Genomic DNA, 26,338 nt, shown 5'->3' with positions numbered 1-26,338 from the left:
ATACAACTATACTGGAAAAGTATAACACACAGTACCTTAAAAAGGGACAGTGTGTAATATTAAGTGCCTCCTAGTGGTACAAAAACTTTCATTCGGGAAAAACAAACCAAGCATTGATTTGAGTACCAGACAAAAATAAATGAACTATCACCTTTATTTAAAAAAAAAAAAAAGGAAATATCGTTCGAGAAATTTATAATTATTTTACATAATGGAATCCATAACTACAAGTCGCCTGCATGTTTGTCTGGCGTCTTGCTAATAAAAACCAGTGCCACAGAGCCCAGCGTAGCAGGATCTGACAATTGTGCCATCTAGTGGTCAAATGTGACACACTGGTGCTTTAAGGCGCAATTCTGTCATGAAAATGTGAGCAAATTAAAAAATAAAATTGGCCTTGTCGCTCTTAATGTTACAAAAACATAGGGGGATTAAAACATCATATCATATAAAACAATGGTTTACCAATAAAGGTTGATAGATTACTGCCAGGCAGCACGGCGGCACAGTTCATGTCTTGGGAACCTCCTGCGTGGGTTCAAATCCAGCTCCAGACTTCCTGTGCGGAGTTTGTATGTTCTCCCCGTGCTTGCGTGGGTTTCCTCCGGGCACTCCGGTTTCCTCCCACGTTCCAAAAACATGCATTTCAGGTGATTTGGCCGGTCCAAATTGTCCCTAGGTGTGAATGAGTGAGTTGTCTGTCCCCGTGTGCCCTGCGATTGGCTGGCAACCAGTTCAGGGTGTCCCCTGCCCACTGCCCGATGATTGCTGGGATGGGCTCCAGCAACCCCGCGACCCTACTGAGGATAAGCGGTGTAGCTGATGAGATGAGATGAGATGAGATTACTGCCATACTTAACATATTGTGCAGAAGTCTGGGGCAATAATTACAAAAGTTCACTACAGGCCCTTTTTATCCCTCAAAAACGTGCAATAAGAACCATACAGTGGGTACAATATCGGGATCCTACCAATATTTTATTTATGCAGTCCAAATTAATAAAATTGAATGATTTAACAAAATCTTTCACTTTACAACTGTAATTTAAGGTCAACAAAAACATGGTGCCAGAAAACGTCCAAAAATTCATTCGGAAAGAGGGAAATTATAACTTGAGGGGCTGTAGTAAATTCAAAATCCCAAAGGTGAGAACCACCAGGAAAAGTATGTGTGTGTCTGTGTGTGGAGTCAAACTTTGGAATCATTTACAAGATGAGATCAAACAATGTCCAACTATTCATGTGTTCGAATTTAAATCCAAAAAAAGCATTGCTGGCGAAATACAGGGATGAAGAAAATGGGATATGAGGGAGATTGGAAATACTGCGTTAAAACTATAGTTAACTTTGTTGTTATTGTTGCTATGATTATATCATAACTTTTATTATAAATATTATTTTTAATTTTTATTGTTGTTATTATCATTGGTGCCGCAGTGATGTTTGGTAACTAGTGGCATTATGACGTTGAGGGATGGGTATTACGAAGATTAGTGTATAAAATATGTGATAATTGTAATTATTATACCGTAAATTCTGGACTATAAGCCGCTACTTTTTTCCCAAACTTTCAACCCTGCGGCTTATTCAGTGTTGCGGCCAATTGATGTAATTTTTCTAACGGCTGCCAGCGGCGCTCGAGTACGAGGTAAGGTTTAGATTGCAACTTTTTAGCCTGTACACAAATTAAATTAGCGTAGACATATTTACATCATGCAAATTGCAAAAAGAAAGGCACATGACGCAACATTCAAGCTAAACGCAATCGGGCAGTCCGATATTGAAGGAAACAGAGCAATCGCACGCAAACTTTACTTTGCGAGCGTGATGCTAGCGTGTTTTTGAATAAGGGAGCGTTGCACAACGTCTTTATGACAAAATCTCTTTCCCAGGCAAAGGAAGACGACTTTGATGACGTCAGCTATAAGGAAGAAGATGAGGACGGCTTACCGTGCTCACTATAAGTACAATATGTTTTATTTAACAGAGCTGTCTGCGGTGTTGCGAGCGTGTTCCTAGTAGCGTTTTGCTACCCTTCACAGGCACGGTTTGGGATGAAAGTTATAATATTATTATTAAAGCTTTAAAAACTCTCGGTGTACCGTCTTTCTTTGTAAATATGTGTAACCATGTATAATATGTATTTGCAACTGTATATTTTTGTAATGTATTTATTTTAGAAACTTATTCTGATATGCTTTGTACGAGCAAATGAGAAAGAATGGGCGGGGCAAACGCGGGCTGACGGGAAGTGGAGTAAAGGTGACACGCGTTTGTGGATGCGGCAGACAATAGTGGATATATATTTTTCCCACCCTTACCTTTGGAAATATACACTTTTTTCCTTGGATTACTTTCAACGGGCACCTGGACTCCGCAGGTCTGCATTGTTAATTACCGGTATCATTTTCCATTCATTTTGACGGCTTGTTTTTTGGTCTGTATCGGGTATGGGTTAATTTTGTGTTTGTATTGCGTTTTTTCAATGTGGGCGCATGCGGCTAATGTACAGGTGCGGCTTGTGTGTGTACAAAATCAGTTTCCCCCCGAAATGTGGTGGGTGCGGCTTATAATCAGGTGTGCTCTATAGTCCGGAATTTACGGTAATTATTGATATCTGACCTATGTAATAAGTATATCCATGAGATTTTGTTATATTAGACACAAGAGGAAAAGAGGATTTGTAAAATGTATTTACCGTAGTTTCCGCACTATAAGGCGCACCGGGTTATAGGGCGCACCCCGAAAAAAGAATTTTGGTCCTATTTTTGACATACATAAGGCGCACCGGATTATAAGGCGCTACAATGGGAACGTCGACAAAACAGTCAGATAGTTCAGTCAAACTTATTACCCCCTTAACATTCCGAAAGCTTGCAAAGACGCAAATACGTGTCGAGAACACGTGCGGATGCGGTGTCCGTAAGATGTCACTCAAATGCATCATTCCATCATTCGGAAGGTTAAAGTCTTGGGATTCAAGAAATGCTAACCATTCCTTAGTTTCTATTTTCTTTTTCGCTCACAACTTTACTGTGAATATGACAATAAACACTTGGAATTGAGTTTAATTTAAAAATAGACACTCCATTCCATCCATTATCTGCACCGCTTATCACAGGAACATCGAGTTCAGTCTGAAACCAGATACAGGGATAATATATAGCCGGAGGAGCTCACAGAAGTCGTTTTCATAATAATGTGCAGCCAATGTCCTCTTATATCCGTGAGTGTAGTAAATCCAGGAGAATAAAATATTTACAAATACAGTATAGTAAAAAATGCTTTCTGTATGCCGTCAACCACGTGCTATACACATTCATCTTTTTCGGCCAATTGCAGGCTTTGTTTTGCCGTTTAAGCCAATGCCAGCCTGTAAATGATAAAAAGGATCCGCCCCTTGACCTCCGAATAACTTTAGCCAATAGTGATCGATTCAAATGCTGATTGACACATTGGTTAGCCAATGAAACGCCGGTAAATAAATCCCAGCATACACCGCAAACTACTTGGCGTTCGGGGGAAAATCTAGTCGGCGGCTGCAAGTTAGTTGGAAGACTTTGCGACTTAATGTTGATCCATATATAAGGCGCACTGTATTATAAGGCGCATGGTCAGCTTTTGAAAAAAATAAAGGCTTTTAGGTGCGCCTTATAGTGCGGAAAATACGGTAATAGGAAAGATAAAGGGGAAGGGAAAATAAGCATCTGCTTCCAACTACCCCTTTTCGAGCATGTTATGTAACATTATTTTGTTGTTGACTCATTGATTTTGTCCTGTTTTTATTTTAATGTTCAAAATAAAGTTTTCATTCATTCATTACTTCCGTGGTTATTGGAATCAAAAACGAGCGTTGTTCTGAGTTAATCCAATGCAACAGTTAGCAATGGCAGTCACATTTCATCACCTGAGTATCTCTTGTAAACATCAAATGATCAGGCTTCATTCTTAACTGTTAACAAAACAAATGATGCCTGGCTCCCGTGCGTTTCCCCCCTCTTAAGTACGCCGCCGCTCTATCTGCCATCTCGACAGGAACCACTCTATTAAATCGCCGCCGTATCCGACCCTGTTAACAGGCGGCTTTTGTGGTCAAGCGAAAAATGATTGATTTCCTCGGCCCACGCCTCTCTCGGAATGTGTGAAAATGGATCGGCCGACAATTAGTGCCCAGGATTTTCCCACCATTGTTTCTCGCCTCTCTCGCAGGAAACGCCGTCTCTGTACTCACTTTGCTGCAAACTTGACCATCTGCTTGCTGGCACGATCTCCCACCGCCACCAGCGCCTGCACGTTAAACTGTTGTTGGCGCAGCACCAAGAAACACTGCTTCCCTAAAGAGGGGAAAAAAAACAAGGGGTAACGCCGGAATCGGGCTTGGGGAGTGATGGAATACATGAGACGTCGTAGTTAAGATACAAAGAAATTGTAATTGTATTTCAAATTACAGGTATATCTAATCCATCTATCTAAATCTGATCTAACTTCGAATCTCTTACTTATCCCGATTAGTGTGTATGGGGCCCTAACCAAAATTAGATTTGGGGCCCCCTATTACTTGTTAATCAACAGGAAAGAGAGAGAGAGAAAGAGAGAGAGAGAAAGAGAGAAAAAGAGAGAGAGAGAGAAAGAGAGAAAGAGAAAGAGAGAGAAAGAGAAGGAGGGAGAAAGAGAAAGAGAGAGAGAGAAAGAGAAGGAGGGAGGAAGAGAAAGAAAGAGAGAAAGAGAGAGAGACAGAGAGAGAGAGAAAGAGAGAGAGAGAAAGAGAAAGAAAGAGAGAGCGAGAGAGCGCAAGAGAGAGAGATAAATGTCTAGATAGATAGGTAGATATAGATAGATGTCTAGAAAGATGTCTAGATAGATAGATATAGAGCTAGAGAGATAGATAGACAGATAGATAGATAGATAGATAGATAGACGTCTAGATAGATGTCTAGATAGATGTCTAGATAGATAGATATAGAGCTAGAGAGATAGATAGACAGAGATAGATAGAGATAGATAGATAGAGATAGAAAGATAGAGAAAAAGATAGATAGAGATAGATATAGATAGAGAGCAAGATAGAGAGATAGATAGAGAGATAGAGATCAATAGATAGAGAGGTAGATAAATAGAGATAGATAAATAGAGAAACTAATGCACTTTTTTGTAGGAATAGAAGAAAATACTTTGGTTTCCTCCGATTCTTTTTCATGGTTATTTTGTTCGGTTAGCCATCAAAATGTAGTAACTTTATTTATATAATGTTTATTTTGTCTTGTGAAAGCCTATTTGGTACTGGAATAATCCCAAAGTAATCAAAATTAATAAGGTTACATTACTGCAATATTATTGTCTTCAGATTAAATTACTGAGCACATTTTTCAACAGGGAACTGGTAACTTTATCGGGTTACATTTTTAAAGTAACCCTCACAATCCTGGCCCAAATGCGAAGATTCATGGGCATTATAAAGCCGCCATCTTCATCCTTATAATGCATGGACTGTAAAACATGGCAAGTCAAAAGTTGATGAGTGAATTTGGGAGAAAGACCCTCGATTGAATCTCTACCCTCATCTTTGCATAGCAAATGAACGGGAGATTCTCTTTGAAGAATAGGAGATTGCTACCCTCCAAACAAACACATTCTATTGGAAGAGCAAACAATTCAGCGACGCGACCTCCAGGGGTAGAACGACCGGACCACCCAAGCACTTTGATGTTTGAGACGTGAGAGTTTGTGATAACACAGTGTCACGATCCCTCTACAACAGAAGCGCCTCGTCCGAGACGGAATCAGGATGTTATTGTGTTCGCACGGACGTCCCTACAATGACGAGCGTGATGGGGGAACATGAGCGATGGGAAGAGACCCTTGACTTCGGAAGCTATCTGAAAAGGAAATGACTCAAAGGTCATCGTTTCGATCTCATTTTTGGCACCGTCAACTGTAATAGCCTGTCAAAAGTGACTGATGATTGACGCCGACAAGTGCTATTCCGAAACGCGGCGAAACAGAAGTCGGAGTGAGTCGAAGGTGCCTCGCGCAAATAACATCTGGAATCAAAGGAGGAAATACATTGCAGCGTTTCAAACCAGCCTATTATGGAAGCATGGGCATTCGTTTCAGCCTTTTTCATTTCCATTATCAAAAACTGAAATGTTTACAGCTCATGTTGGAGTGAATTTCAATATTTCCTCAGGTTGTTAACGAAATAAAACCCTAATCAGCTAACCCTTAAACCCATCCATTTATTATCTGCACCGCTTATCCTCAGTAGGGTCGCGGGGGTGCTGGAGCCCATCCCAGCTATCTTCGGGCAGTGGGCAGGGGACGCCCTGAACGGGTTGCCAGTCAGTCGCAGGGCACAGAGAGACGGACAACTCACTCGCTCATTCACACCTAGCACAGGGAGAACATGCAAACTCCACACAGGAAGGTTCGATCTCATGACCTCAGAACTGTGCCGCACACGTGCTAACCACTGCCCCGCCGTGCTTCCCAACTCTCAACCCATCAAATTATTTCACATTGAGAAAACAAAAGTAGTCAAACAATAAATTAATAAGAATAAATCTCCTATTGAAATGCCCAATAATCGAAACAGGTTTAGAAATAAGCTTCGTAAATCTTATCGTTTAGTCCAGCGTTGTCCAAAATATAGCTGTTTGTTGCCCTGGCTGTACAAAAACTAACATTGACCACTATATTATTTGTGATTGCAAGATCCTTTGCTGTCTGGTAATCCTGAAAGGGGGATGCCACATGTGCGGTCCCTTCTCAAGGTTTCTTCATTTTCCTCATGTTGAGGTTTTTGAGTAATAATAGTAATAGATAATAGTAGTAAATAATAGTCTGAAAAAAATAGTCTGTGTAATAACCTGTGAAGCCCTTTGAGACTCTTTGTGATTAAAGGCTATACAAATAAAAATGACTTGACCACTAATTTGCTTCATAGATTGTAAAAAAAACTTTAAATAAGAAAATAAAGTGTTTGAATTAAAACTCCAAGCACTTTCCATAAAATCCTAAATTTGCCTCAGAGCAGGCTATTGATGTAGTGCATTATATAACAATCAAACTGTCCCAGCCATGTGCAATTGCTTGATTGCCTTAAATTCGTTGACATGATGAACAAAAAGCATACAATTAAGACCTACGCATCCTTTGATTTTTCTCTAAGTGGCCCTCAAAAATAAAAAAAACAAACTCTAGTTTAGTTTAGTCGGAAGGAGAGGCAATAGAAAAGTAATTAAAACGTATCATTTTTTAGTCTTTCCTTGCCCCCATGTAGGTTTTAGATCAGGGGATGGTGTCATAATAGTCTGTGGTTTGCAATAATCTGTGGTCTGTGCAGCCCTTCGTGACTCCTTGTAATTAATGGCTATACAAATAATCATGACTTGACTTGATTTGAGGTTTTCGAGTTTTTCCTTTCCCTCATGTAGGTTTTAGTTCAGGGGATGGTGTCATAGTAGTCTGTGGTTTGCAATAATCTGGTCTGGGCAGCTCTTTGAGACTAGTAATTAAGGACCAAACAAATAAACATGGCTTAACTTGAATTGAGGTTTTTCAGTTTTTCCTTGCCCTCATGTAGGTATTAGATCAGGGTATAGTGTAGTAATAGTCTGTAGTTCGCAATAGTCTGTGGTCTGTGCAGCCCTTTGAGACTCCTTGTGATTAAGGGCGTCACAAATAAACGACTTGACTATAATCATTTTTAAAAAGATGCAATTTCAATCAGTGGGAATGATAATTGTATCCAGGTTTTAAAATTTTTACACCTGCAAAGGATATTTCATAGAATGCCAGTTTTTTATTTGGACTATTGTGCAATGTTGTTCGTAGTCTCTACCAGCCAATAATTTTGCTGTTCTTTGATTCCCGCACCCTTTCTTGCAGATCTGCTTTTGAAACTAAGGAGATGTAATCAAAGGAAAGCCCTCAGGGCCTCTAGAACCTGTTGAACTTATTTGAATAGTTCTCTTCCTGTCCACCTTACAAAATCAAAATCTTTGATGTCTTCTCTCCCTTTTTTGACTGTCAACTTTAAACTTATCAGGTGAATACATGTTTGAAAATGAGGCTGCATGTTATACAACTCTATAACCCGCAATGTAATGGAAATCATGTGTTAAAATAATTGGACTCTATGTTTGTACAGTCACAGCATGAGAAAACACACAACCTCTTTGTCAAGGGTTAAAACACATTTCTCTAATTGTAGGAACGGCTATCGGAGAACAGGCACTTCCATCTCCTCTTCCATAAGAACTGAAGACCATCTCACCTTTTGCCCTGCTGGTATGAACCCTGGCACGCAACCAGATCAACTCATCGGCCCTCTTGGGAGTGAGATCTTTGACCAGGGCCAAGACCCTGTCTGTAGAACACACAGAAAAGCACATGAGCTGAATTTGTACAAAAAGGTGTTTTTGAAATTTTACTACACAGGGTAGGTAGTCTTGCGCATGGTACTTCAGTTTGACCTCAATTATTTTTAGATGGCAGAGAAACAAATTTTAAAATGCATGACCTTGTGTAGAAACGCCTAAATACAATATTTTTTTCACATACAAAAGGTGCACCAAACTATAAGGCTCATGAAATTCAATTGATCAATCTTCGGAATATCACTGATGACAATTGCAAACAGTTGCATAACATTCGATGAGGCGGGAATCGAACCCAGATGCGGCATGCAGTATGCCTGATCCTACGGACTACCAGGAATACAGATGACATATGAACAAGATAAGCTCTTATCTCATCATGAAACTGTTTTTAGTCGGGATATCAAATTGTCGATATCAATATTGTCAGACATTAAACCCCCCCGTGGTACTGCCGACTCGGCAACTGTACCAAGCACACAACATTCTGTGAAAGTCATAGTGGGAAGTAATTTCGTCGGTCTGAACTAAATGAAGAGGAAGGTATTGTGGAAAGTAATTCGGTCGTCGTAAATATAATTAAGGCCGGTGGTATTCAAAACATTTTTTTCACTTTCAATGCTTAGTTAGCGCTGAGAAAAGGTGAGACAACATTCTCTCCAACATATGCGGTTATGTGACTAAAAATAATGTGATATTTAAATAAGACCTGATGCCTTTTCATGCGTCATCTGTATCCCAAATTATCTAGCAGATAGGATGCAACGCCCGGCCAGCCGCAATCCGGGTTTGATTCCCGTTGCATTCAGTGCTATGCAATTCTTAACAACCCTTCATATTGTCTGTATCCCTAATGGTCTAGTGCAGTGTTTTTCAACCTTTTCTGAGGCAGGGCATTTTTTTTACATTGGGAAAAAAATTGCAGCACCCCACTAACCAAAAATGTTCTAAAATGACACTGAACAGTATGTTTAATTACAATAAAATTTAAAGTATTCCCAGATTTTACAGCACAGACACTTGACAATGAGATAATATTTGCAGAAAATGATTCATAAATGTTCTGTAAAATGTCGAATTTTAAAAAGTGACATTGGATAATTTCTCACGTCACACCTTACGATCTCTCACGGCACACTGGTTGAAAATTATTGGTCTGGTGGATAGGATGCAGCGCTCCCCCTGCCGGGATCCAGGTCCCGATCCCATTGCGTTCAATGTTTGCTATTGTGAACAACTATCCATCTCCCCAGTGGCCTGATGGTTAGGATTCGGGTGCTCTTACCTTGGCTAACTGTTTTGATCTCCATTGCCACCATAATTAAGCAATCGGGATGAAATGAAATGAAATGGTCTGCATTTATATAGCGCTTTTCAAGTCAAGACTTCCTAAAGCGCTTTACATTGTGCTTCACATTTCCCAATAGCGGCCATGATCTGTGCAGCCATGTAAGGCGCTAACCTGCTTATTGGGGGTAATTGGGGGTTCAATGTCTTACCCGAGGACACTTCGACATGTAACACGGACGAGCCGGGATTCGAACTGGGATCCCTTAATCCTAAAACGATCGCTCTACCTCCTGAGCTACTGCCGCCCCCCTCAGTGATAAAAATTATCGACTGATCAATAATTGTGCAAACAGAGTAACGCATTTCCAATTTTGTCCGCATATGAAGCACACCAGATTATAAGGTGCAAGTTCAAATTTTTTGGCCAATTTGAGGTTTTGGAGCCTGGAAAATACTAATAATACCATTTTAAATTTACAGTGTTGCGAAGTGAACGCAGTCCGACTTGCATCTTTCTGACAATCTGGTCTCACTCAAAGCGGCGCTGCCACGAGCGGCTGCCTTTTCCAGCAGCTGCCCTATTGTTTTATTGTCTGCTCCTATCTTCGGTGTTTTTTCTTCCCGTTTTGACAACTACACTATGGATTACTTCTATCCTATGGACATGGGTTTTAGCGCACAAAAAATGCGTGTATTCAAGGAATTTCAACTCCTTGCCCTGAAGAATTCTCGTGCCGGCGTGATGAAGGGGCCTATCGTGAAAGAAGAGCCGGAGCTAGCGAAGCGGCTAGCGGCGTTATAAGTCTTCGGTACCATCCGTAATCAAGGTAAATGCGAACTCACGACCAAATAAGATCATCGAGTGCTGGTGGAAAACATCGAAGCGCACAGGGAGCGCAGTTGCTGTGTTTTGCGGAAACGTGGCTCACGTTTAGCATTCCGGACGCTAACGTGTAGCCACCCGGAGCTACCCGGAGCAATCCGGCTTCAGCACCGTTATACAGGGACACGAAAGCCTGGGGGAATCGGAGAGGAGGCGGACTTGCTAACACGAGGTGGTGCATCCCTGGACACAAAGAAAATATTTCTATCTGCCGCAGGGATGTCGAACTTTTGGACTGGCGTGTGACGTCATCCACTCCGCTACAAGCACCCCTAGGGCATCATGTTAATCTGTTAATAAACAACGGGGTAGACTGCTGGAAGTGTGAATTTCCCTACGGGGATGAATAAAGTATCTATCTATCTATCTCACTCGCCTCACTGAGAAGCATGTTGGGCCCGTATTATAGATCAGGCCGGCAGAGAAGGAACATCAGAAAACTGCCACATCGCCTGAGAACTCTATGTCAACCCACATGAAAGCCAGCCCGCCCTCCGCCCCCTTCCATGTCGCCGAGAGCATCCTCAGCCTCAGCGTGAGCGAGGACCTGCTTTGTTTGCCATCACTGGGGCTGAAAAAGTGTCCGTACGGTTGCATCCGGACAGGTCCGACTGCTTGCACGAGTTTATCATGAAGCGTAAGCAAGCTGGGTAAGAATATTTGTCGTGATCGTAATCATTCTGTGCTGCGCTATGTGGTATGAGACGTTCTTTATTTGTCATAATATCATGGATCATTCTGCGGCAGTCGTGCTTTGGACAGCCAACCTGAGAAAGAAAAATTACCTTTTAGAAGGCAAAATGAAGGCTTGGAAGTACATGCTCGCATCCAATCGAGCAGATATCTACCGTAAATTCCGGACTATAAGCCGCTACTTTTTTCCCAAACTGTCAACCCTGCGGCTTATTCAATGATGCGGCCAATTTATGTCATTTTTCTAACGGCCGCCAGCGGCGCTCGAGTACCAAAGGTAAGATTTAGACCGGTGGAATATATGCGCCGAGGAAGACTGCAACTTCTTGGCTTGACTAGCGGCGAGAAATCTTTCACTAAAACTGGCCGCATGCGAAAGGCAACTGTTTCGCAAGCCTGCCAGTGGATCCTGACAGCGTGGGGCAGCATCAAAAAATCCACCATCACCAACGGGTTCCGAAAAGCCGTGACGGAGTGGAGGGCACACCAGCGACAGTGACCGCGCGAGTGACACTTTCTTTCCGACACTGAGGAAGACGACTTTGATGGCTTCAGTTGTAAGGAGGAAGATGAGGACGGTTTACTGTGATTTTTACAAGTACGGTATGTTTTTTTTAACAGACCCGTTTACTGTGTTGCGAGCGTGTTGTGTCAAGGTGGCCGTTTTGGATGTTAAATCTCTCAGAATTTTCTATTATGTAAATAACTTGTTTTTATATTCCTAAATACAAAAACAATCTTTCTCACACACACATAAAACAACGTTTCAATAATCAGTCTAATTATATCTCTTGTACGTTTATCAATCTTATATACTTTTATTTTGAAGTCGTGCTCATAATAATAATAATAATAATTTCCTTTGTATTGTCATTCTTTGTAACAATGTATACAGAACGAAATGTCGATACATCTGACCCGTTGTAGCGAGTCGATGCAGCCGCAGCCAGAGGGCGCCGCCATTATACCAATTAGGTATGTCTCGGTCGAGGCGCGAACCAGCGACCTCCCAGTCTCAAAGCGGGCACACTACCATCTAGGCTACTGAGCTGGTAGTGTGGGCTGTTTACACTGACGAATAATAAACCACGCCCTCTCTGGGGGCGGCCTCTTTTTCTTTCTCTACGAACATGGAAGCCTCGTGTAAGTACTTGCTACTGCTATCACATTTTAGTTTTTAACAATATATGTATTTTATCTGCGTAAATACAGCTACCAAATAGTCTTAATAATGACTATCTTTGACAGTTGCTAGCGTGTTGCTACCATTAACTGCCCTCTCAGGCACCGTTTGGGATGAAAGTTATATTATTATTAAAGCTTTGAAAACTCTCTCGGTGTACCGTCTTTCTTTGTAAATATGTGTAACCGATATATAATATGTATTTGCACCTGTATATTTTTGTAATGTATTTATTTGAGACACTTATTCTGATATGTTTTGCGAATTAAAAAAGAGGGGTGGAGCAAACGCGGGCTGACGAGAAGTGGGGTAAAGGTGAGTGAGACCTGTTGTCGCGGGGGACAATATTGGATATATATTTTTCCCACACTTACCTTTGGAAATATAGACTTTTTTTCCTTGGATTAGTTTCAACGGGTACCCGGACTCTGCAGGTCTGCATCAAACCTTAAGTACCGGTATCATTTTCCGTTCATTTTGCTGGCTGTGATTTTTGGACTGTGTACTTCAATGAAGGACATTTAGTTTTAACCGCGCGACTTGAAGTCGGGTCTGGATAAATGTAATGTTTGTGTTACAATTTCAACGTGGGCGCATGCGGCTTATATACAGGTGCGGCTTGTGTATGTACGAAATCGGATTTCCTCTGAAAATGTGGTGGGCGCGGCTTATAGTCAGGTGCGGTCTATAGTCCGGAATTTACGGTATATTCCCACTTTTGGGGATTTTTTATTACTGCTAAATGTTATTTAATTACAATTTAATCATTGCATTATTGTCACAATACACTATTTTTCATTGCACTAATATTACAACTTGGGTCAGTCTGCAAGAAGTACCTTGAAAATATTTGTGACTTTTTATCCTGAAATTCTTTTATCCTATATTTTTCTTTTTATCCTGGAGTGCCATGTCTAATCTCGTTGCAAACAATGTTCAATATGTAGTTATCAATCACAAAAAAGACAAACGAATTCAATTGATATTTTTTTCTTCAGATTTTAAACAAAACTGGGAAAAACATATTTGAACCCCCTCACTTAAAATTCAGCAAATACAATTTTTTTTGAAAAGTTTAGCTTTTCAATCATTTAATGAAAATCAACTTGAGCCAAGTTAAAAAAAAAGGTGAAATACAAGTAGAGAGTTGGAGGTTTTAAGAAAGTTGAATTACAGAAAAAAAACTTCCTGAGGTGTTATATATATATATATATATATATATATATATATATATATATATATATATATATATATATATATGTGTGTGAGTGTGTGTTATATATATAAAATACAGACAACTGCCCTATTTACAAACGAGATAGGTTGAACTTAGTTGCTGGGCACACAGAGACAGACAACTCACTCGCTCATTCACACCTAGGGACAATTTGGACCGGCCAATTAACCTGAAATGCATGTTTTTTGGGAATGGAGGAAACCAAAGTGCCCAGAGGAAACCCACGCAAGCAGAGGGAGAACATGCAAACTGCGGAAGCTGGATTTGAATCCTGAACATCCACACTGTGAGGCTAATTTTATATATATCAGGAGATATATCGTCTTAGGATCAAGAGATCGCAGTTCAAATCCCGGCTCATTCCGTGTTACATGTCGAAGTCTCCTTGGGTAAGACACTGAACCCCTAATGCCCCCAATAAGCAGGTTAGCCCCTTATATGGCTGCACGGCCGCTATTGGGAAATGTGAAGCACATTGTAAAGCGCTTTGGGAAGTCTTGACTTGAAAACGCTATATAAATGCAGATCATTTCATACATATATATATTTTTTTTAGAATCCCTTCCAATAATTTCGAAAATCAGAAAACGAATAAAAATCTGTATTTTTTCGTCTCCCTGAACAGCGATTCAATAGTCCAAAAAACGTTTTAAACAATCTCAGGAAAACAAGGTGTTTAGTCTTTCAAGTGAATAAATAAATATCAGAACATCAGGTAAAAGCAAAGGTAAACCCTGTGAGATAAAGTGATAACCGTTGTTGAGTAAAAGGGAAGAAGAAACCTGCCATCTCACCCATTTTTTGCTGTGACTGGACCATGGCCATCACGCCATAACGGTCCTTGGCAAAGTCCTGAAAATGTAAACAAAATAAACCTGTTATTCTATCACTTGCCTTTCGCGGGTGTCGGCATGAGCATGGGATAAAAGAGGTTGAATTTTATCAACAGAAAACTTGCAAGTAGGGTGCAAACGTGGTCTGTTTACACAAAAAGTGATGCTCAGGTGGAAATCAAACGGTAAGTCTGTCAACACAAAGAAGAACATGTAAATACTTACATCTTCCTCCTCGTTTTTCTGATCACCGGCCTGAAACACGGAAGAACAAAGGGGTTCATTATTTATAGCCATCGCACGGCAATTATAAGACTCTCAAATATGTCACAAACTCAAAGGTGAAATTGAATAAAGCGGAACCTCGGTTTTCGAACGCCTCTCAGTTGGAACAAATCAGAGTCCGACCTGAAATTTCGAGAAATTCTTGCTTCGCTGTTCAGTCAAAAATTTGGAGTTCGAACGCTAGGGTGCCATGCTGAGCGGCGTACGGGTGTTTTAGCCCCTTATTATGCCTCCGAAGAACGTCGGTGCAAGCAGCAAAGTTGCTACAGGTGAAAAAAGAAAAGTAGTGCGTACAACTATTGCATTTAAGAAAAAAATAATAGCAAAATATGAAGGAGGTGTGCGAGTGTCTGATCTTGCTAGGGAATACAGCATGGCTTCTGCTGACCACCACAAAGGTAAGAAATCCTATGCATAATTCTTTTCTTTATCCCTTTTTTTTTTTTTACACGTTCATGTTAGCGTAATCTTTTGTACGGAAGATTACGATAACGCGAACGTACGATTAGCCTGGGTTAGCTTCACGTTTACGTTAAACATTCCAGGTAAACATTCAGGGTGTTGGAACGGAGCCCAACATTCAGGGTGTTGGAACGCAGCCCCCTTTCCAATGAACCGCTCACCACTTGTTGTGGAGACCCGGGTGCTAAATGACTTGTAAACTACCTGATTTTTTTTATTTTAACACGTTCATGTTAGCGTAATCTTTCGTACGGAAGATTACGATAACGCGAACGTACGATTAGCCTGGGTTAGCTTTATGATCACGTTAAACATTCAAGGTAAACATTCAGGGTGTTGGAACGGATTAAAACGATTTACATTATTTTTAATGGGAAAATTGATTTCGGTGATCGAACAAATTGGTTCTCGAACAGGGTTCTGGAACGGATTATGGTCGAGAACCGAGGTTCCACTGTAATTCGATACAAGAATTCCGAATACAGATGAGGGAATTCAGCTGCGGACTAATCTTGAGGGACACAAACTGCGCAGCATGGATCTATCGGCAAATTACGGGAAATGAAGAGTGGCTGAGGGAGATGTTTCCATTTCAAAGCAATCGCAGACGTGGCAAGATATTCTCTACATCTCTGCTGGCTTGAGGCCAGATAAATGTCAGTCTGTATGTTCAAATTGTGTCTCTTCAGAGCCATGACTTCATTTTTAATACACATGTTGGTGTAAGGAACTACCGTTTGTAGTTAATGGAATAAAAATAAACAATATTCGGATGAGGATTATCTCTACTGAATATTGCACAGGAAAGCATTCAGCCCACAGAATCTTAGCTTGGCTCCTTTGATCGCTGGGTTTTTATACCTAGATACAATGAAAGAAATGCTACCTAAATTGTTCGATTTGCAGCTAAATGAGAGTAACTTCAGCATCATTTTTGCAGCAGCTGTTGGAACATTTTACCAACAATAAATATATAGATACTATTATAAATATGACATTGCCAACAACAATGAGAAAAACCTTGCAAAGTTCCAATGAATGAAAATGAAAGATAGATAATTTATTCATTCCAGTAGGGAAATTCACACTTCCAGCAGTATCCTTGTGTTGAAAAATAAAATAATAAGAAAATAGAATTAATAGAATGCAGAAATACGATATTGTGTCGATATAGAGCAGAGGTGGCGAACACGCGGCTCTAGAGCCGCATGCGGCTCTTGGCCAATAAGAATGCGGCTCTTTGCCTCATCATATTTTTTATATACAGTGGAACCTCAGTTCTCCACCATAATCCGTTCCAGAACCCTGTTCGAAAACCGATTTGTTCGATCACCGAAATCATTTTTCCCATTTAAAATAATGTAAATCGTTTTAATCCGTTCCAACACCCTGAATGTTTACCGTGAATGTTTAACGTAAACATAAAGCTAACCCAGGCTAATCGTACGTTCGCGTTATCGTAATCTTCCGTACGAAAGATTCCCCTAACATGAACGTGTAAAAATAAAAAAAGTCATTTAGCACCCGGGTCTCAACAACAAGTCGTGAGCGGTTCATTGGAAAGGGGGCTCCGTTCCAACACCCTGAATGTTTAACGTAAACTTAAAGCTAACCCAGGCTAATCGTACGTTCGCGTTATCGTAATCTTATGAATAGGATTTCTTACCTTTGTGGTGGTCAGCAGAAGGCGCTCGCACACCTCCTTCATATTTGGCCATTATTTCTTTCTTAAATGCAATAGTTGTACGCACTACTTTTCTTTTTTCACTTATAGCAACTTTGCTGCTTGCACTGACTTTCTTGGGAGGCATAATAAGGGGCTAAAACACCCGTACGCCGCTCAGCATCGCACCCTAGCGTACGCACTCACGCATTACCGGCGTTCGAACTCCAATTTTTTGACCGAACAGCGAAGCAAGAATTTCTCGAAATTTTTGGTCGGACACCGATTTGTTCGAACTGAGAGGCGTTCGAAAACAGAGGTTCCACTGTACTGTATTGTGGCTCTTTGCCTTGTTTCATGTTTAGTTTTTTTTCCCCCTCTTAAAACACACTTGAATCCATCAGTATTTTTAAATTAATTTGACAGATTTGTTGTTTTTATGCTACTCCGGACACATAACCGACTGCCAATCATCCGCGTAGGTTACGTCCATTGCCGGTCAGTGCGTGGTGTGGCTCTTTGACTCTCACAGTTAAAAATTCCAGCTCTTTGTGTCAAACTTTGTGTCCACCCCTGATATAGAGTATTTAAATAGTGCTAGTAATAAAAATAAGGTAATATGCAAATGTGGGGGTGGGATTTAATGTGGGCTCCTACTCCCCTGGGTGGAGTTAAAGAGCCTCATGGCATGAGGAAGAAATGATCTCCTCTGTCTGTCCGTGGAACAAGACTGTGACAGCAGTCTGTTGCTGAAGCTGCTCAAGCGTCAAAAGTACAAAAATAAGGGTTAAAAATAAAGGGAAGTCAAGCTAAAAACAGATGCTACTCCTTGTATTAGCTTTCCTATATGAACAGAATTTCTCTACATACCACAAGAACCATTAGTGGGTGTAAAAACAGAAACTTTGCTGAGAATAAACACAGAAATGATAAATTATTTTAACACCATAACATATTGACAAATATTTGTTCTACATCTGCAAAACAATACTAGATTATCTTTTTAAAGCAAGTTACATTTATTTTTTTTACTAGATGGTTATTTCATTTCATGAATCTGACAGCAATATCAGATGGCAGATCCTGCGAAACTGTGTGTACATTATGGATAAGTGTGTTCCTGATGACCGACAATCCCCAAAGTATCACCACAAACATCAGGATCAACCAAATTGAACTACAACCTGTCACCAAATCTAAATATCTTGGAGCTGTCATATCATAAGAGGGATCAGAACCAGAAATCATGGCCAGCTCAAATCACAGCCGCACTTGCCAGACTTAAACCCATCTGAAGGGACAAGAGCATAGCAGTAATATCAAAGATCAGACTCATGCAAGCGCTGGTGACTTCCATCTTCCTCTAGGATTGTGAGACTCGGACTCTCACAGCAAAACTGGAAAAGAAAATCCAAGCCATGGAGATGCGATGCCACAGGAAACTTCTAGGCATCAGCTACTTGGCCCATGTGACAACCAAAACGGTGTGCAACACCACCGAAAGGCACATTGGACTCTACGAAGAACTGTTGTCAACTCTGCACAGATGGAAACTATGTTCCCATCACAAGATCATCAGGACTCTCTCCAGGGCAGAGTCCAAGGGGCAGGAGGAGAGGAATACCCAGAAAGAACTGGGCCCACAACATTAGAGAGTGGACTGGTGCCAACTTGGCCACGACCCAAGAAAAGACCAGGGACCGTCAACATTGGAGAAGGTGGTCCTGAGTTACGTCCTCATTGGTGCCTTGATGACCCATGCTGTTAAACCCGTGAACCATATTACTGATCACATAAAACTTGGATTGATTGGGATTTTATCAGGGATTTATTGGGATTATATAACATGACGCAGTGTCTGAAACTCATGACAAAAAGTTACCGGACACCAGGCCATAAAGTTGCCTGCCCCATTTTTCACAACTTGAAACACAATAAGACGACTCATCGCAAAAAAAAAACATTGTTGCAAAGTATTAAGGATTGATAATCAGAATATATAACAGAACACCCCTTACAATTAAGTTTATTATAAATCTACTTATAACATTAATTGCATGTATATGACATCGCTGTTTTCAATCTGCCATCAGTATATACCTGTATTTACTCATCTTCATTCATGCCATGTTTGCGTTGCGTCGTCTGCTACAAGCCACGTGAACTCCTCTTTCCACGATCTTTTTAACGTATGTTTACATTTTGTAGCAGCATAAATTTTGTTAGCTTCTTTTGAATCTTCTGGGGCTGAGGATTTGGCTTGATTCATTACCACTTATCCATTTTTTCTTGTGTTCTCTGTGCGTCAACTTTGCAAAATGATATGATAATGCACGAACTTATAACGCTCGGGAAAGTCCGGGAGCATGAAGTTAATCGATGCAGGCTTCTGATTGGCTGCCGAGTATGCAAATTGCCAAATGAACCGAAATTCTGAAATTTCCAAACCGAACGGACATTTCGAAATCGGAATAAAGCAAACGGGCAGCACGGCGGCGCAGTGGTTAGAACGTGTGGGGCACAGTTCTGAGGTCATGAGATCGGACCTCCTGTGTGGAGTTTGCATGTTCTTCCCGTGCTTGCATGGGTTTCCTGTGAGCACTTTGATTTCCTCCCACATTCCCAAAAACATGTATTTCAGGTTAATTGGCCAGTCCAAATTATCCCTAGGTGTGAATGAGCAAGTGAGTTGTCTGTCCCTGTGTGCCCTGCGACTGGCTGGCAACCAGTTCAGGGTGTCCCCTGCCCACTGCCCGAAGACAGTTGGGATGGGCTCCAGCACCCCCGTGACCCTACTGAGGATAAGCGGTGCAGATAATGGATGGATTGGATGGATGGAATAAAGCAAACGTTTGATTAGAAAACAATTTTTTTTTTTTTTCTTGAAAAAGTTGTCGGCCACCCGGGCGGAGACCTTTTGTAAAATGTACGCCCGACGTAAAAGATGCACACCCCGGGCGTCCGGGCAGACGTTATTTCAAACAATGCATGATGCCTTGTGTCCATTTGAAGAGTTTCGATTCGTTCTAGACTAAAATTTGCAATAACCCTCTCTATTCCTCTGCACTATCGTACTCCAGTGTTATTGTTATTGTATAGTGACTTGTTTACCCGACTGCCCATTTTGCACATCTGGTTAGCTGCTCCTCTTGCACTCTTTGCACTACTGTATAATACTATACATAGCTATAATTATTTAGTATATTATTAGTACTTTAATACTCCAACTCAATACAACATTTTATTTATATCTGTACATTCAAGGAAACTGAATGACAAAGTATATTTGAATCTGAATCTCTATTTTGACGACCTAAAGCATCAAGGATACACCTAATTTACTGGTGTGGTGTGTCAAGTGGGAGCCAACATGTCGAGCTCTCAGCCTAGAGGAAAATAACACTTTGTTAAAGCAGACGTAAACAAAGCAAAAATGGCAGGAATACTTGAACAATGGAGAGCAGCGCTAACCCCCCCTCGCTGAAAAACAACCACGCAGGGACCACAATGCCCATCAAGACCGCACGACTCAGTCTTGCCAGCTGTGAGGGGCGACGGATGTGAAAAAAAACAAACAAAAAAAAACTACTGACCAGCTTGGCCTGTTTCTCAGCCTTTTTTGCAGCTTTCTCTGCTTCCTTCTGCTGTTTCTTCTGGGCTTTCTTTGACTGGGCCTGTGGGTCCTCCTCTGGTACCACCGCCGCCCTGGGACAGGAAGACGTACACAACATCAACATTCAAGCCCACTTCCACCTTCTATTTCTCTTGTACGCCACGGGAAGTCGTTCGCCGCCGCGGTCACGTCGCGCTTGGAAGCTTTAATGTCATTGTTAGCGACTGTATGAAAAAGCCAGATTGGGTCAGTGATGAGAGATGTTCATTCATTTCTTTTCAATGGATGTGTGGTTTGGACCGGGTGAAGAGAATGTGGACCAAAGAGGCCGAAATTTAAATGAGATAAAATACCATTAAGAAGACTTATTCAATACACTGCTATTTTGCTATGTCTCCCACTCAAATCATGGAGGGGTCTGAAATTGTCATCGTAGGTGCATGTCCACTGTGAGAGAGATAAACTAAAAAGAAAAATCCTGAAATCACAATGCATGATTTTTGAACAATTTATTTGGGTGATAAAGCCGCAAAAAAAGTATTTGAACACCTGAGAAAATGAAATGAAATGATCTGCATTTATATAGCGCTTTTCAAGTCAATGACTTCTCAAAGCGCTTTACAGTGTGCTTCACATTTCCCAATAGCGGCCTTGCAGCCATGTAAGGCGCTATCCTGCTTATTGGGGGTATTAGGGGTTCAGTGTCTTACCCAAGGACACTTCGACATGTAACAAGGACGAGCCGGGATTCGAACTGGGATCCCTTGATCCCAAGACGAGCGCTCTACCTCCTGAGCTACTGCCGCCCCAATGTTAATATTTGGTAGCCTTTTTTGCTATAACAGAGGTTAAACGTTTCCTGTAATTTTTAACCAGGTTTGCACACACTGCAGGAGGGATCTTGGCCAACTCCTCTACACAGATCTTCTCTAACTCAGTCTGATAACTAGGACTGTCAGAGAGATAAACTAAAAAGAAAAATCCAGATATCACAATGCATGATTTTTGAACAATGTATTTGTGTGATACAGCTGCAAAAAGTATTTGAACACCTGAGAAAATGAATGTTAATATTTGGTACAGTAGCCTTTTTTGCTATAACAGAGGTTAAACGTTTCCCGTAATTTTTCACCAGGTTTGCACACACTGCAGGAGGGATCTTGGCCCAATCCTCTACACAGATCTTCTCTAACTCAGTCAGATTACTAGGCTGTCGCTGAGAAACACGGAGTTTGAGCTCCCTCCAAAGGTTTTTAATTTGGTTCAGGTCTGGAGACTGGCTGGGCCATTCTAGAACCTTGATATGCTTATTACGGAGCCACTCCTTGGTTTTCCTGGCTGTGTGCTTGGGGTCGTTGACCTGTTGGAAGACCCAACCACGAACCATCTTCAATGCTTTGACTGAGGGAAGGAGGTTGTTCCCCAAAATCTCACAATACACGGCCCCAGTCATCCTCTCTTTGATGCAATGCACTCGTCCTGATGTCCATGATGCTACCACCCCTACACTTCACAGTAGGGATGGTGTTCTTCGGGTTGTACTCTTCATTCTTCTTTCTCCAAACATGCTTAGAGGAATTATGACCAAAAACTTCTACTTTGGTCTCATCTGACCACAAAATGTTCTCTCATGACTCCTCTGCATCATCCAAATGGTCATATGCAAACTTAAGACATACCTCGACATGTGCTGGTTTAAGGAGGTGAACCTTTCGTGCCATGCATAATTTCAAACCATGACATTTTATTACCTACAGTAACCTTGGAAACGGAGGTCCCAGCTCTTTTCAGGTCATTGACCAACTTCTGTCGAGTAGTTCTGGGCTGATTCCTTACCTTTCTTGGAATCATTGAGACCACACGTGGTGATATCTTGCATTGGGCTCCACTCCGATTAAGATTGACCGTGATGTTTAGCTTCTTCCATTTTCTAATGATTGCTCCAACAGTGGACCTTTTTTCACCGAGCTGCTTGGCCCTTTCCAGCCTTGGCCCTTTCCAGCTTCGTCTCTTGTGTCTTTGGACAGCTCTTTGGTCTTCGCCATGTTACAAGTTAAAGTCTTACTGATTGCATGGGGTGGACAGGTGTTTTTATGCAGCTAACAACCTCAAACTGGTACATATGATACATGGAGTGCTGGGACTAATGGGCGGACTAACAGGCCTTTCAGAGTCAGAATTCTAGATGATACACAGATGTTCAAATACATATTTGCAGCTATACCACACAAATAAATCGTTAAAAGAAAAATCATGCATTGTTATTTCTGGCTTTTTCTTTTTAGTTTATCTATCTCACAGTGGAAATGCAACTACAATAAAAATTCCAGACCCCTCCACGATTTCTAAGTGGGAGAAATAGCAAAATAGCAGGGTGTTCACTGTACATGTTCGTTGCAGCCGTTGCAGTTCACCCACTCTATTTTGATTCATATTGCATTTGTTTCAATACAAGTATGCAGCAAAATTCACTCTTCTTTTAGTCGATCTCTGGAGAAACCCTTGCTATTGACATCATAATGCAAAAGGTCTCAACCTGATGACCAGACCCAGACGACAGGCGAGCCAGGATAGCAGTTACATGAGACCTGCAGCACAGTTGAGTTATTTTCAGTCAACAGCAGGTGGCAAAATCTAAGCCACAAAATATGCAAGAAAAGTAATCTCAAAAGCTAATCCTGGAAACACAAAATAAGATGTTGAAACATTCAACAAAAAAAGATATACCGTATTTTCCATACTATAAGCCACACCTAAAAGCCTTCATTTTGTTTTCAAAAGCTAACCATAAGCCTTATAATACGGTGCGCCTTATATATGGATCTATATTGAGTCACGGCAGTTCTTGCAACTACGATAAGCAGCCGCCGACTCGATTTTTCCCCGTAGTAGAGCGCGGTGCATGCTGGGATATATATATATAAACACCGGCGTTTCATTTCCTAACCAATGTGTCAATCATTACTTGAATCGGTCACTGTTAGTTATTCGGAGGGAAAGGAGGCGGGTCCTTTTAAGAATTTCCAGGCTCGTATAGGCTAAGGTGGGGTAAAACAAAGCTTGCAATTGGTCCAAAAATATGTGAATCACAAGTTGGGTTGGTCTAAAACAAGGGCGTCAAATAGGCGGCCCGCGGGCCAGATCAGGCCCGCTAAGGGATTGAGTCCAGCCCGCGAGACAACACTCAGAGAAGCGCAAGAGAAAAACAAGCTGCAGGTTGAAATATGTCAACTTGATGTTGCCAAAGCCGGGTGCCTCTCACAAAGACGCTGTATTGTGTATTGTGTATCTGTGTATGTATGTATGTATCTCTCTCTCTCTCTCTCTGATTATCTCCATCTCTCTCTCTCATTATCTCAATCTCTCCCTCTCTCTCTCATTATCTCCATCTATCTCTCTCTCTCTCTCGCTTTACCCTTGTCTCCCCCCATCTCTCTTTCTCTCCTTCTCTCCCCCCACCTCTCTCTCTCTCTCTCTCCCTCATTATCTCCATCTCTCTCTCTCTCTCTCTCTCAATCTCTCTCTCTCTCATTAACTCCATCTCTCTCTCATTATCTCCATCTCTCTCTCTCTCATTATCTCCATCTCTCTCTCTCTCTCTCTCATTATCTCCATCTCTCCCTCTCTTGTTATCTCCATCTCTCTCCCTCTCTCTCATTATCTCCATCTCTCTCTCTCTCTCTCTCATTATCTCCATCTCTCTCTCTCTCTCTCTCATTATCTCCATCTCTCCCTCTCTTGTTATCTCCATCTCTCTCCCTCTCTCTCTCATTATCTCCCTCTCTCTCTCTCTCGCTTTACCCTTGTCCCTCCCCCCATCTCTCTTTCTCATCCTCTCTTTCTCTCTCTTGCTTTGGATTTCTTTCTTTCTCTCCCTCTTTCCCCACTCTTTCACTAATTCTCTTTTTATCTCTTTTGTTTCTTAAGTTCTTTTTCTCTCTCTTTTCCTTCTTTCTTCCTTTCTCTTTCCTTGTCCCACACTCTCTTTTTTTCTCTCCCTCTCTTACTCTTATTTCTTTCTCTTTTTTTCCATCCCTCTAATCAACAAGTCCCGCCCCCGAGAGAATGTTTTGTCTATCGTGTGGCCCCCTGAGTTAAAAAGGCCTAGAGAAAAAAAATTGTATTAGTCTGTATTTGTAAACATTGTTCATTGCACTATTGTTCTAATGCACTTTCGACTCTCTTGTCAATGTGTACCTGTTTATCTTAACATTATTTTTCTTTTTCTTTTCTACTTTAAGTCTTATTACAACTATATCCGAGAGTGCCATGTCTAATCTTCACTACTTTGTTATCTTTGAGTATAAAGACATTTCTATTCCATTCCCATATCTAGTCCAGCATTAGAGTAAAATACGGCAGATGGCGGCACAGAAAGCGAAAGTAATTCCAAAACCAGATAAGCATAGGAATCACACCTTTTGATATCAGAAACGAACGTTGCACTCCTCTAAATGAGTTTTAGTTTTTCCTTAACTTTGAAGACAGATAAGAGTGGAGAGATACATTATGTTTGGCTTCCGCTCTCCAGGTGTCCTGACCTAAAGGAAGGAACTTGTTTCGCCACAGGAAAGAACAAGACCTAAATTTATACTATGGCAATAAAGTCTTAAAAATAACTCATAGGGACATTCTTTCTCTTTTATAGCTGGTCCGAAAAGGGTCGGGGACTATTAAATTAAAACGGGGTAAACAATTGTGCTGGGGGACAAAACGGACTGAACCAAGAAGAAAATGCAATATTCATCGTAACTGTCGAGCAAACCTGTTGAATTTGTTTAACTGGATTTCTCTTCTGGTTTTAATAATTACAGCTCAAGGCAAAAAACACAAATGGAATGTTTTAATTAAGTTACTGCTCCATTTTTTTTCAAAATGAGTTGCAAACGATTGTCACGATAATCATTAAAACATACCTTTTAATATTGCGGGAACATTATAAAATTGGTCGATCATTATCAAATGACCAACTGTGATTACAATTGGAACTTGGGGAAAAAATGGTTGGATAATTGAGATGAGGTAAGAAGTAATCCATGATGAAGAGAGAGAGAGAGAGAGAGAGTGATAGAAAAGCGAGTGAGAGAGAGAGAAAAGCGAGTGAGAGAGAAAGATAGAGTGAGGGAGAGATAAAAGCGAGTGAGAGAGAGATAAAAGCGAGTGAGAGAGAGAGAGAGAGAGGGAGAGAGAAAAGCGAGAGAGAGAGAGAGAGAGAGAAAAGCGAGTGAGAATGAGAAATCGAGAAGGAAAGGCGAGAGGGAGAGAGTAAGAGAGAGAGAGAGAAAGACAGAGCAAAGAGCAAGAGAGAGAGAGAGAGATATATAAAAAAGAGAGAGACAGAGAGCGCGAGAGAGAAGGGGAAAGCGAGAGAGAGAGAGAGAGAAAGTAAAAAGCGAGAAAGACAGAAAGGGAAAGCGAGAGAGCAAAAAGCACGAGAGAGACAGAGAAAGGGAGAGAGGGCGAAAAGCGAGAGTGAGCTTGTGTGAGAGAGAGAGAGAGCGAGAGCGAGAGCGAGAGCGAGAGAGCGAGAGAGCAAGAGAGCGAGAGAGAGGGAGCGAGAGAGGGAGCGAGAGCGAAGCAAAAGGAACTGTTTGAATCTATATTTCACGTTGACAATATCCGTGTATTATTTTTTATTGCAACATCTGTTGCACCCTGGTCATACTGGAAGGGGGATGACCTCCCCAAAATTAGACAACCCCTTCTCAAGGTTTCTTCATTTTCCTCATGTTGAGGTTTTTGACTTTTTCCTTGCCCTAATGTAGGTTTTAGATCAGGGGATGGTGTACTAATAGTCTGTAGTTTGCAATAGTCTGTA

General features: G+C 41.2%; 1 protein-coding gene across 1 annotated transcript in view; it reads right to left on the bottom strand.

Moving 5' to 3' along the window:
* Positions 1-26,338, bottom strand: part of dars1 (aspartyl-tRNA synthetase 1) — a 75,525-nt gene that overhangs the window by 46,128 nt on the left and 3,059 nt on the right. The window contains exons 2-6 of the mRNA XM_088352699.1: positions 20,501-20,612; positions 14,723-14,752; positions 14,459-14,516; positions 8,276-8,368; positions 4,232-4,334 (exon numbers count right to left, since the gene is read on the bottom strand). Coding sequence (XP_088208825.1) covers positions 4,232-4,334; positions 8,276-8,368; positions 14,459-14,516; positions 14,723-14,752; positions 20,501-20,612 — 396 coding nt within the window. The remainder of the gene's footprint in view (positions 1-4,231; positions 4,335-8,275; positions 8,369-14,458; positions 14,517-14,722; positions 14,753-20,500; positions 20,613-26,338) is intronic.

Source organism: Urocampus carinirostris, chromosome 14 (genome assembly GCF_059441175.1).
Source record: "Urocampus carinirostris isolate Australia breed hairy pipefish chromosome 14, RoL_Ucar_1.0, whole genome shotgun sequence".
NCBI lineage: Eukaryota > Metazoa > Chordata > Actinopteri > Syngnathiformes > Syngnathidae > Urocampus > Urocampus carinirostris.
This window is presented reverse-complemented; position numbering and strand designations above follow the sequence as displayed.